The sequence below is a fragment of the Lissotriton helveticus genome, chromosome 4_1 (genome assembly GCF_964261635.1).
Source record: "Lissotriton helveticus chromosome 4_1, aLisHel1.1, whole genome shotgun sequence".
NCBI lineage: Eukaryota > Metazoa > Chordata > Amphibia > Caudata > Salamandridae > Lissotriton > Lissotriton helveticus.
In genome coordinates this window covers 1,631,209,155-1,631,222,971 of record NC_136063.1, presented here as the reverse complement: position 1 = coordinate 1,631,222,971, position 13,817 = coordinate 1,631,209,155, and the positions used below count along the sequence as shown (strand labels likewise).

General features: G+C 42.8%; 1 protein-coding gene across 4 annotated transcripts in view; it reads left to right on the top strand.

Moving 5' to 3' along the window:
* Nucleotides 1-7,016, top strand: part of GOLGA4 (golgin A4) — a 717,645-nt gene extending 710,629 nt beyond the window's left edge. For all 4 annotated transcript variants that reach the window (XM_078688271.1, XM_078688272.1, XM_078688270.1 and 1 more), the window contains one exon: nucleotides 6,296-7,016. Coding sequence is in view for 1 of the 4 variants with exons in the window: in XM_078688269.1 (XP_078544395.1) it covers nucleotides 6,296-6,319 (24 nt within the window). In the remaining 3 variants the exon portion in view is untranslated. The remainder of the gene's footprint in view (nucleotides 1-6,295) is intronic.
* The last annotated feature ends 6,801 nt before the right edge of the window (nucleotides 7,017-13,817 follow it).

Below are 13,817 nucleotides of genomic sequence, written 5' to 3'. Positions count from 1 at the left end.
CACTCCATATCACTTCGTACTTCATAAGAAATTTCAACCAACCACCACCTTCAATCTCCTCCTTTGTCTTCTTTCTACTAGGTGTGTAAATTACGTATTTGCAGGAGGTCTACTCTGTGTCCTGTATTAGCGCAACTGCACATTTGTAATAGTTAGTGTGTCTAAAACCTCATACAGGATGGTCCTCCAGTACTTATAGTCCATGCTATCTGGGCCAAAATAATTTACTTAGTCACTTCCGCAGAGAACAAAACATTTCTTTTCTCATCTTTTTCCACTCAACTTCAAGTTCCATTCACCCCCAAATCTTCAGGGATTATATCAAGAGTCAAGTGAACCTTTTCACTTTTATCACTTTAGCTGCGACCTCCGTAGGCTACTTTGTTCTCCCATTCATAAAATGTGTCCCAGCATTACCTACCTGTCAGGACGTTACCTGATCAATTCTTTAATCCGCACCAGGTTGGACTAATGTAGCAGACTATAAACACTACTTGCTTTCAACACATGAAAAAGTGTTAAATCGGTCGAAATAATATTAAACTTCCCTGTACAGATATCAAATACACTGGCTCATTGTATACGTGACACTGTTATAAAGTTTCCCCATTCTACAGTCTCATTTAAAATACAGTGTTAATTATAACATAAAAATCTACTTTAAGGTGAAGAGAAATGTGGTGGCCAAGCCACCAGATTGTTACAATTAAAATACCGCAAAGTATATAGATAGCCAAAGTGCATTTGTTTAGGGCCATCGGATTTTACATGGTAGTTGAGATCAATGTAACTTTTGCAATAAAGACAGGCAACTGGTAGATTTACTGCAGGTAAAAACTATTGATCATACATAAACTGATGCTGACAACTCCGCAGTATAAGAAGGGAAATACTAGTTACTTAATCCAGTGGAAGCAACGGCAAGCTACATCCTGGCACTAGTATGGATGCAGCTACTCCTTAGTTGTGCACTTCAGGAGGGTCCGTAGAGGGTAAGAAATAGATTTCTTTCACAAAAGACGGGTGATGGGGAAAAAGGCCAACCTCTGTGGGCACTGTGCAGACCATGCTTATGTAGCTGCTGATGGTGAGTTAATTCTAAAATATGTTTCATAGTAGGTCATGGTTACTGTGAAGTCATTGTTGGCACCATGTCAAGCTCCAATAAGAGAAGATGTTCAGTGCAATGTGTTACTGTGGCTGCTGATGGTCTGTTCTTTTGGGACACCACTGATGTTGGAACTTTATCAATGAAATTTGTGTGGAAATCACAGTTAGTGTCGTACCTCCGTGCAGTGCAGATTTTCCTGGCTGTGTTTTTTCCTGATTAGCTCTTGGGAGTTTTAGATGACAGTCTCGTCCTTTTACGTGCCATTCCTCATGCCCCACAGTCAGAGGCATATGACATTGTAGAGATGGCTCAGCAGATAGGCTTTTTAAATAGAGTGATGGACATCTGCTATAATAGACACACAAGTCTCCATCTTCTGCACATAGGGTGGCTGTCAGTGCAGCCTAGGTGTGTTAGCACTTGTGACTGTTGCCACCAATAGCAGTAGCCAGAATGTTTGTGCTCATGCTCCTCACCTCCAATTTTACAGGTGATGAATGCATGGTGGGGAGGCAACCCCCAAATCCAATCTGTTCTGTGTGGCTGCCAAGTTTTGCTCGCCAGCATACTCTACTGTACAGCATGTTAATGTCTTCCCTTCATAATCTCATGCATAATCTCCATGTTCGTGTCTGAGAACCATGGCTTCTGATGGCTTCGGTCATAAAAGCGTGTGATAATTCTGACTTCTGAGCAACATTTCCATCACAGTCTCTGGTCACAGGTGCAAATAAGATTTGTGTTGCTTTCCTCGAGTGGTCCTGCTTGAAGTGCTAATACCCACAGTGAAGTCTGGAAGTAGCAGTATTTCCCCTGAAAGTGCTGTATTGTTAGTAGCTAATAAATAAAATAAATGTAAATGCCAGCATTTGTAAAGCGCACAGCTACCTCCAACGGAAGTGTCCCGGCGCTGTCCGTATACCGCTTATGAACGCTTCCTGGCTTTTCCCTGTGAAATGTACACTCCTGGGCACCCCCAAGGTGAAGCCAGGCCTCCCAGCGCTGTTGGGGCCGTTGTGGAGATTAAGCAAGCTATTGCCCAGAGTTGCAGAGTGGGACCCATGATTAGAATAGGCACCGAGGCGAGAATTATCAGGTCCTAGGAAATTGAGCCCAAGACCCGCCGAGGTTGGTATTGAACCCTGGTCCCGGACCAGACCTCTGCATCAGGGTCTGCCGCTCTAACCATTTGAGCCACACTTCTCCACTAATATTGTTGAGGATATGCTCCTCATGATCTGTTTAAATCCGTCCATGGTTGCCCTCACCTCCTCCCATTCATTCTCTCCATTCATCTATATGCCTAGCACTGACTGGTTTCAGAAATTCAAATCTACATCAGCACACACATCCCCCTGCTTCTGCTTAGAATTTCTAGATTTCCTGTCTTTATTCCTTCCCTGCATTGCCCTGTCTACATCTTAAAGGCGTGCACTGTTTCTAATCATCTTTGCAATAGCCCAAAGGATCTCCCTTCTCCAGCTGAGTTACGCCCAAGTTCCCTAGTATCCCCACTATGGCACTATACAGTGGTTGTCGCAGCCATAGATATATCAATAGCACTACCATTATATATAAAATACAAGGCAACTGGTTAGGTGTCCCGGGCCTGTGATATTCAAAAGCAGTTAGACAATCCTAGTGACAAGTGTTTGTGTTCTTGGAAACACAGGACTTAGTGTTGACATGCAGTAACTCACGGGGCACACACACCAGCCTCATAGCTGTGAGAGATATGTGGCTAAGAGTCATCAGGCTTTTGGTGCAAGCGTTCAAAGTGGTGAGAGCTGCCAACTCAAGGTTTCAGCCGCAGTTAGATGTTGGTCTCACACTGGCATATCTGTTGCTGAAGTGAGTTTCTTTGGATCAGGCCGTCCAGTGGAGCTTTTCTCCTAGTCCGCTCTGACTTACCAATTCTAAGTACCTCTCCGCAGTGTTGGCATGCAAGATCTCTGACTGGTTCTAAGCATTCAGGGACTTCTGCCATCGCAGCAGGGCTCAGCAATGTAGAACTTCTAATCATTCCTAGGAACGTAGGTTCTTCCTTAAAGGTTGATGGATGTGGTACCCCTTCAAAATATGGCACATGTCTCATTCACAAAACATGTGGTTCCCCCGTTATATTTAAAGTCATAGGAAGTGTCATGTTTATGATGGCAACACCTATGACCAACAGCTTTTCGGGGATTGGACTGTCTGTCAAAGTACAACAGGCCATCATTTGCCTTCTTTAGAGTGGAATCTCAGAGGTACTTTTTTCCTTCTCAGAGAGACCGGAAACTGAAGAAAGTACCCCCAGTGCTGGTAGAAAACTGCCAGCGTTTCAGGGACATATCCTTTTTCTGTTTTTCAATTATAAACTCCAAATGTTTTTGGGAAAAACAAAAAGCCTCGCTGACCAGCCATGTTAAACATGGCATCTGCTCAGTGTCACTAATGTTGTCTTGAATGTGCTCGCAGAGCCTAATTTTGCAGTCCGTAATATCTCAAGGGATTGTAATGTTGTACCCTTCCGAAGGTACCACAGAGAACTCGAACTGGTTTTCCATTTCTGGTGCTTCACACACGGCCATTTTAGGTAACACAGTCCAACACAGTCCACAAGAAAAGAAAAACATTGGGCTCCAATCATTCTCAAATGGTTCCTTAGTGTTGCTGATAAAATGCCAGCTTAGGCAATTGCAGAAGAGCAACCAGTGAACTGTCAGCAGAACAGTGGTGACCCCATCACATAACCAACTACCACTGCATGAAGTTCCCTACCATTCCTTCAGAACCTAACTGAATTAGTCACTGCACAGAGCAGGATTGATCTTTATGTGTACTTCACTGAACCGTTGGCCTCTCATCTGCAGCACTGCCTGGCTAGCACACGCCTCCCTATTGCAGTCCTGTGTGGTTTTTTGTGAGAACACATGCTAGGAGAATGTCACATTAAGTGACCATCGTCTCATTCACAAGGCCCTCCGTCTGTTTTGGAATACAGATCTAATGGTGCCTCTATTTCCCTGGCACTTTAGGAACGGAACATACTTTGAATGACTATGGTGCAAGAAACTTCCAAGTTGTAAGAATTTGTTTTTCTAAATTGCACTAATCCACTTCCTTACCATGCTCCTGTTGACTTGGACCATCCTCCATAGGCTACAAAATCTATCAGGGGTGGACACTTTACACCACTTAATTCACTGCTTTTGCGCCTGGCTGAGTCGGAAATGAGTGACCCGCACCTACACCTTTGCTCTCAGGGTCCTGGTTTTGTGAGGCACTATGCAGGCAGAAGATCATGGACCCGTCCACACATCCCACCCCTGTATTTCCAAATCCCTAACAAATTAGGCTTCTGCTGCTTGAAGTCTGTATTAAGTGAGGCTTCTGCTGCTTGATAGTGGACGACTCAAGATTTTCTACATTGTAACTGCAGGGCAAGGGGACAGATTGCACTGCTCAAACATTTCCTGCTCTGCCACTGCTCTGTCCCACTTCTTCTTCTCCCTTCTTTCTTCTCTTGCTTAAAGAACACGTTGACACTTTTGTAAAAATGCCGTGGACCCTGCCATTTTTTCTGCTGTTCAAACTCTGATCAGGAATCAAGGGGGCAGTCTGAAAACCAGCACATGCAAGTTGTGGTGGTAACTCTTCCTATGTTGCTTGCTGCACTCTAGGGGCTGGGCGTCATAGGAAACCGGCTGTGCCACTTGTGCCCAGAGACAAATGCATGGACGCAACTGTCTTATTCTATCTTAAAGTTGCCAAGTGCTGGTTGAACTTTCCTTTTGCAAACGAGCAAGCCTCATTTCCCCCTTCGTGACTTCTTTGGCAGATTATTATCATCATCTGTTTTTGTTGTAAATACAAATATTATTTCTGTTTCCCATCATTGTATTCATGATAGTGAACATAGAGCCAGATATACAAAGCATTTTACGGTTGCAGACACCTTCTCCTAAAATGGGACTGTGATCTCTTACCAACTTGATATTTGGAAATGGCGCGTTTTAGGCACCCTTTCAATACACCGATTAAGTAATGTATCATGGTCCTGCGACAGAAATCTGGTTCCAAAATGTTGAAAAGTTACAGACTCCCAAGTTGGAGTTCTAACCCATTTGCAAAAAGTAAGGTGTCACCCAAGGGTTCCTAGACTTTTGTAAAAGGGGGCCACTGCCAAATGTCAAAGAAACTTAAAAAAGAAAGTACATATTTTTTACTTTTTTTACCCAGCACCCTTAAGTTAAACAGACTTTTGTTAAAAAAAATTATAAAAAAGTTTCTTGAAAATTGATCACAGACATGATGGTCTGGTGTTGCCAGGAGGCCACGATACCTATGATGGCCTCCAATCGGAATAAATCACAATTGCAACCTACTATAGTAATGTTCATGAAGTAGATGAGCGGATAATTACCTACTCTGAATCGAAATATTTACAAACTGCATAAGGTACATAAGTTGGTTTGTAAAATTCTTTACCAATCATAAAAATGGTTGTAAATTGTGACCAGTTTATTGCGACCCAGTAGTACTTCTGCCTCTAAAGCCTCTTAGACGCTAGAGATGGGGCCTTTGGTGCCCACAATGCTTGTTAACACGACGGAACATACATTTTGCATACACTGATGGTTGCTTTTAGCAAAAGTACCATCATTACTGTATTTGTTACATATGAAACCCATGTTTCGGCTCACTGTTGTCTGCAAGATTTTATAAAGCTATTGTGAGGAGGAATTAAGGTAGCTTTATATTCCTCTTCACAAGTATTGTATTAATTTTTCAAAATGCCTTTATGCCTCCAAGAAAGGAAGTAATAAGTTAGGATTGCTTAACCCTTTGTTGATTATACTCATTTTTAGTATTCTTTAATCATTTGTACAGTTACAGGTTTAAAAGACTTTCGTTGATATGAATTGTGAAACTTATAGTAGCTAAATGTGCAGCCCTTTTTCAAAGAATTATACTTATGATTTATAAAGTGCCAGAGTATCATCGAAGCTTTGAGGAATAGGGATTCCACGGTCATCCAAGTAATGTTATATTAGATTTGTCTAGACAGGTGGAGTTTCTTTTATGTTACTTGGATAGCACTGGGGGAACAGAAGACAGTTTCTCTCCTTTAAATGATTTATTAATACCAGTGTCTTGTTTCTCAATACTAACAGTTATTTCTAAAATGTTTCTTTCTAGTCTTGGCTTCGGACTTCAACCTGAGGATATTTTTAACACTGATAGTGTCATCAATGCTGCTTAGAAGCCATTGGGTTTCTTTTCTTTTTTTGAGAACTGACTATGCTGTGGGTAAAAATATCTACTGCACTCAACGGTCTTCCTAAGATGAGGTATCAGAGAAACAAAGGCTGCGGGCACAGACCAGACTGCCTTGAGTGACACAAATGCTGTTTGCCTTCATAGATACACGTTTGATGTTTTTTATGTTGTTAAACCTCACCATGTATTTTATTCTGAGGAATTGGGTATTAAATAATTTAAATGTCTTATGAATTTACTTTGTCGTCAGACTGACAGTAGCTCTTAAAAGATAAACGTAATAATTTATCTCTGCTTTTTAACCTTATTTGTAAGATTAAATAACGTGCAATAATTGTGTGGGGTGGTGGTTTCATTGATTTTCTTATCGATTAGACCCTCTAATTGACCCTGGACCTATCTTTTCAATGTTGATAGTTTCTCAAGGACTGATTCTTTAACCTTTCAGCAACAATGACAAACCAAATTGCAGTACCTCAATTGTTTACTCTACACTTTTGTACTTATATTTTCCAGAGATTGGTTACACTATTGTAAATTGTAAATAGTTAATAAATAATTGTATCATATACTGCCCTATACCTGTTTCAATGTTAATCTGGGATACAAAGAGATAAATAAAGTTTTATTTACTATACAAGCCCTGGGTCAGATTGATTTGCTACATGATGGGCGCTTTGACTCAGTTCCTCATTCTGTTATCTCAGTTAATCCTTCCAAATTGTTTTATGATTTACATCTTTATTACTTTTCAGAAACAACAACATAGAATGTCAGATGGTTTAAATTGCTCTCTTAGCTACTCAACTCCCAACAAAGTTCCATAATCATAAAACAGTTGCCAAAACCAAGACAGTCTTGCCATCCTGAGGTTCCCATCCAAGAGAACCCAATGAAAAGAGGGCTTTTGAACGTAGAGGTATGATAGAAGTTCAAGCAGAACACCCTGTAAAACAGGAGGGAAGTTCTATAAAGGTGCCTTGTTTCTGCTAAGTTACACACATCAACTAAAATCTCCAGGAACAGATATTCATGATCTCACTGACAACGAGCTGAAGGTTTGCAGCATATACCGCTCTAGATCACATACTGTGCGCACTTCTGCCATCTAGTGTTGAGCTCAGAACATTGAGTTGTTTTTGGTTTAACGGTGTCATGTGAAACTTCCACTGAAACCGACAATGCATCCAGATACAGGCTCCACATCACATTTTCTTCCGCCATCGGTTTAGATGTGTTTCAAGTGCTACTTGACCTCTGTGTTCCAGGAGAAAAAATGTATAGGTTTTATGCCAGACAATTGACACACTGATACCTTGAAGACCTCAAGTCTATTTCACTTACATCAACCACTTCCAAATCAGTCTCTAAGATGAGCTTGGGGCCAGGTTGCTTTCAGCATAGAACATACGAGTAGAAGATAAGGAGAGTACACCTTTTAATATTTGCCCCTCGTACAATGCTAATTTCTTGGGGCCGGCCCAGCATTGGCTCCGTAATATCGGTCTTCTGAGGAATAATACTGGGCTTATTCAGCAATAAACTTCTTCCAGTTTAAGAAGACCATTTGGTACCAACGTTACAGAAAGTCACTGTTTGCTGCAGACATCAAAGATGTTAAAGATATTGACTCCGATGAGGAAATGGTGAGGCCCTTCGTTAGCCTGGAAGCCCATCAGGAGCAGAACCCCATGTGTATTCTCATAAGTGGGACACTCGCAATTTATATGATGATTTAGATCATGTCACAACTGTTCATCAGAGAAACATGGGTGTAGTGTCTAGTTCTTACACTATTACAGTTCAAGCACCAAGTTTGCAAGAAGGGTTTGGAGTGTGAAAACGCCTGAAGTGCTAGAAGAAATCACGGGGCTAGTCTGGAGATAATGTTTACAGTTTGAAGGCACTGAAACACTCAGTCTTGCTTAACACTATTAGAAGGATTAGTGCGCACTAGCCTGATATCAAGTACTTAGCCTTGTCTTCCAGTTCGTCAGAAGTTCGAAGAATATTTCGAGACCTTGACACAGGGAGCCGCAAGGGAACAGGATTCATGGTTCAAGAAGCAGAGATGACAGAGACGTCGACTGAGCTGGGACCACAGTAGCCACTGGTTCATCTTAGAATAAAGAAGACTGCAGCGCTGCTAGATTCCGGCTCATCCTGCAGGTCAGTGGGACGGGTGAAGCTAGTTCAAGCAGGGAGCGTGGCCAAGCCATGATTCGTGTTTTGGTGCGGCGTATATACCATATCGGAACATCAATGAATGTAGCTGGCTCATGTGTGATACGCAGCGCATGTGGTAAACTGGAAGGCTCTCATTGACCCCTGAAGGAAACACTTGTTAGTACAATGGTTTGACCGTTAAGGAAGGGCAGGTGCAACTTGATGGAGGGACCCAATTAATCAGGAAACACATGTATCTCTTTCACTCAAATGTGTACAAGGGGAAATCACACCAAGGCCCTAGTACCAGTGGGTGAGAGGTACTATGTTGTGCAATGGAACCTAGGGCTTTGAGAAGTAGCAGTCATGGTATCATGGCTGCCATTAAACGTCACTGGGGTAATGCAACATGGACCCCGTGTGCTGGACAAATACACATGGGCACAGGAGGGGGCTCGGGTGCAGTCCCTCCCCGGAGCCCCCTCAAGAAATGATCTACCGGCCATGGTTTGTGTGGGTCACAAGCATGAAAGGAACAAACCTGCTGAGTGGCATGAACATTACTGGCTGGTTCCCAAGACTACTCTTCAAGACCATATCCCTTCCAATCGATCAAGTAAAACAAGTGCCCATTCTCACGTTTTGAGTCAAGAATTCTCTGTACCTCAAATTCCAAATGACCAGCCAGAGATATAGGTGAGGGAGGGGGATGCAGGACCAGTCAGGACACAATAGGGCTTCAATAGGGACACAAAGCACTAGATGAATGGGTAAATCTTCTGCCAACAGCCGTTTCACAGCTACTGGGTTAATGATTCGTTCAATTGAAAAGGGACCTACATACCTGGGTTGTAATTTATGGGGTCCCTGTAATCGCGGCTGTTTAGTGGACTGCCAAACCTTATCTCCAACCTTGTAGCCTAGCTGTGGTTTTCGATGTCAGTTAGCATACTTTTCCATATCCAACTCAACTTAGCCTGATGTAAGTGTGATAACACCTGTTGTCTTGAATCTGCCAGGTGTCATACAAAGTCTTGTATGGTAGGTTCATTTTCAGAATGCATTAAAAACTTTTTGGGTAACATACATGGATGTGTACCAGTTATACAATAGAAGGCGTGCCCACTGTGGCTGAATGCTGTGTGTTATTGTAGGCCAATTCAGCGATAGATAATAAGGATTCCCAACCCTTAGAGTGGACGTCAAAAGACTTTGCAGTGTTTGTTCCAAAACCTCATTTACCCGCTCTGTCTGCCAGTCAGTTTGTGGGTGATAGGCAGATGAAAGTCGAGCATCAATGTCCAATGATGTGCAAAGACTGCACCAGAATTGTGAAATTAATTGTGGGCCCCTATTGGAAATTATGACCAAAGGGAGGCTGTGTAACTGCATGATTTGTTGAATAAACAGCATGGCGAGGGTCTTGACAGTAGGTACTTACTTTACTTAAGAGAAATAAATTGCACCAGCTTGGAAAAAGATCTAATACTCCCCAAATTGTTGTATAGCCGTTAGGGTTAGGAAGGTCAATAATAAAGTCCATGCTGGTGGTATGCCAAGTATGGGGGAGTACTGACAAACTTCATAAACAGCATGATGGGGCGGAATGCGATGCCTTTTTTTGAGAACATATTGGGCAGGTCTGAATATAGTCATGCTCATCCTTGGACAATGTGGGCCACTAAAACGATCGCTGACAGTTTGCTAAAGACCTTTGGATTCCTGAATGACCTGCTAATGGAGTGCCACTGACACCAGGTTAAGGCTTCCTGCGCCTTAGTTCTTTCGTGGGGACATACATGGTGATACCAGTGTAAGGAAGGTCATTGTGTACATGATTATCCTTTCCTTTCACCTGAGTTTATTTCTTCTTGACTCATGCTCTTCTTTACTCTATCCAAGAAAGTTTCATGGTTGCAGAGAGTCATCAATGTGTGTGGTGTCTGTTCCTGAAGGTCATGGCTGGGGTAACCCATCTAGATAGCATATTGGCCTTGATCTGTTGTTTGCCTGGCCAATAGGTGATAATGAAATTAAAGTCACTGAAAAATAATCAACGTTCTTGTCAAGGAGTCAAGGCTTTAAAAGGACCGGAGGAATTTGAGATTCGTGTGATCAGTGTTTATATTGTGATGATGTGTTGGTCCCCTAATAGGTTGTGTCGCCATTTTCTAAAGCAATATTTCATTTCCAATAACGCTTGTTTGGCAACTGTGTAATTCTGCTCCTCCAGCAATAGATTTTGGGAAAAAGACAACTGGGTGCATGTGTCCTGTTGACTGTCACGTTGAGATACAATACCTCCAACAGCCATCTGGAATACATCTGCTTCCACAAAGTAGGGCTGCTTGGGGTATGGATGTCTGAGTGCAGGGGCTGTGATGAATCTCCCCTTATGTAAGTTGAAAGCATCATTGTCTTCCTGGGACCACTCAAACTACCTTCTAGTCTATTCTAGTGATTTGGCTCACAATGTAAAAAAAATGGGTGATAAATCATCGGTAAAAGTTTGAGAAATCCAGGAAGCTGTGTGCCTCCTCTACCGAGGTGGGTAGTGGCCAGTTTAAGATCACCTGGACCTTTTTACTGTGCACACCCTCTGGGAACAAGAAATATCACAGGCTTTCAACAAATTGATTATGAAACATGCATTTATCCAATTTGGCAAAAAGAGTATGTTCTCAGAGTTGTTTCAAAACTATCCTGATATGACCTATGTGTCCCGTCATGTTTTGTGAATAGATAAGGATGTTCTTGATATATACGACAATGCAATTGTCAAGTAAATCTCGCAAAACTTTGTTCATGAAGTTCTGGAAGCATTACACAACCCAAATGGCATGACTGTGTATTCAAAGAGTCCGAACATTGTTCGAAAAGCAGTCTTCCATTTGTTACCCTTTTTTCATGGATGAGGTGATATGCCAAACGCTAGTCCAGTTTGATGTACACAGTGGATTTCCAGACCTGATCTAGCAAGTCTGGGATCAAAGGCAATGGATTTTTTTTTTTTTATGGTCACCTCGTTTGATGCTCTATTGTCAATGCATGCCCTCAAATCACCATCCCTCTTAGAAACGAAGAAGAGTGCTGATGCTGGGAATGTGGAGAGTCGGATAGACCCTAAGACTAGCCTTTCATCTAGTTTTTTTTTTTTTTAATATTCTGTCTCAGGGTGGGTGTAAGCACAACTGCAGGGAAGTGCTGCGCCCGGAATTAAGTCAATGTGACAATCAATTCCAAATGGGGAGGTAGTTGTGTTGCTTTTTGTTCGTCAAAGACTTCTCTAAAGCCATAGTACTCGGCCTAAAGCGTGTTCAAGGAGTCTTGTCTTAGGGCTGCACAAGTAAAGGAAGTTGGAGTTTCCTGTGCATTATTGTAGCAATTAGTTTGACAGTAATGGAAACCCACGTTGACCAGATGGAATGACCAGTCAATGACAGGATTGTGCATTTGCAACCAAGGTATTGATAGTAGAGTGCCAAAGGTAGGTGTGTCAATGGGATAAAAGGTCAAGGTCTGAGTATGTTCATTCTCACATACTGACGACAGTGGAATAGTCTGGCACACTATCATTCCAGAAGAGAGCTCTGAGCTATCCAGTAATCTAAGGCTCCTGTTTTACACAAAAATTGCAACTGGAACTGACTCCAGAATGCAGCAAATGTGTGACTATCCCCAAAAACCTTTCAGGAAGGGGCAAAGGCACTGGGGCTGGAGTGGTAACTGTGACATGAACTGGATTAGCGTTTCTGGTGGCAGAGGTGCTTGTCTGATTTCCTAAATCGCCAAAGTGCGATAGTTGCAGAATGGGATGTGTATCCTTGGGAACCGCCCCGCCTCCCGCCTCATAAAACCATGGTGAGTGGCGAGGGCTATATTGAACTAGTTCATCCCTCAGTAACTGATTTCCCTGTCACAAGGATTTAACTTTGTGATGTACCTCCTCTATGGACCTTGCTAGGTCTAAAATACTCGGGGTGCCGTCAGAAAGGGCCTGGGCCAGGCCCTGAACATGTATTTGGTCATCCATATCGTCCGAGCAGTGGACGCATGCAAGGCTCGGCTTCTGTCATGCACTCACCTGGTCCCAATCATGGAGCCGACGTTGGCCGAACAGGATCAAGGTTGCAGACTTCTTAAATCCCGCCCTGCCCGAGAGAGGATGGGGGTTTGGATAAAATAAGAAAAGAGACTTGCAGTATCAACTCAAAATACAGATTGGAGTTTCTTGCACTCCCAAGGATCAACACTAAACATAGATTGGAGTTTCTGGCACTCCGAAGGATCAACTCGAAATGCAGATCTCTGTATTAAACGTATACATATATCAAGCACTCTTATGTGTTTTCTTTTGTCACAAAGGTCCATTTTTTTAAACATGGGCTTAGTGTCTTTAGTTCTCGCGCTATTACAGTTCACGCCGCAAGTTTGCAAGAAGTGTCCCGAGCGTGAATGCACCTGAAGCTCTGAAAGAAATCACAGGGATGGCCTGGAGAGAATGTCTAAAGTCTTGAAGGCGAGGAATCATTCAGTCTTTCCTAACACTATTAGAAGGATTAGTGCACATTAACCTGATATCAAGTACTTAGCCTTGTCTTCAAGTTTGTTAGAAGTTCGAAGAAGATCTTGTGGCCTTGACTAAGGGAGCTGCTGGGGAACAGGAGTCGCGGTGCAGGAAGCGGAGATGACAGAGACATAGACAGAGCTGGAACCACATGGACCATAGCTTCAGCTTGGACTGTAGAAGACTAGAGGGTTGTTCGATTATGGCTGATTCTGCTGGTGAGTGGAATGGGTGAAGCTAGTTCAAGCAGGGAGAAAGGCCAAGCCATGATTTGGGTTTGAGCGCAGCTTAAATACCAATGGTTGTAGCGGGCTCACTTGCTACACGTGGAGCATGTGGTAAATGGGAAGGTTCTCAACGACCCTTGAAGGAAACACATGTTGGTACAATGGTTTGACCTTTAAGGAAGGGCAGGTGCAACTTGACCATGGAACTAATTAACCAGGAAACAAATGTATATTTCTTACTCAAATGTATACAATGGAAAGCCACACCAAGGCCCTAGTAATAGCGGGTGTGAGGTTCTCTGTGGGTTCACGTGTTCTGGGTAAATGCCAGAGACTCAAGTGCAATGGAACCTAAGGCCATGGGGACTGTCAGTCATGGTATCAAATCAAGCCATCAAACACCACAGATGTAATGCAACATGTTCCCTGCGTGCTAGACCCTCTGCACAGTGGTCTTAGGAGGGTGTCGTCACCTTAAGCC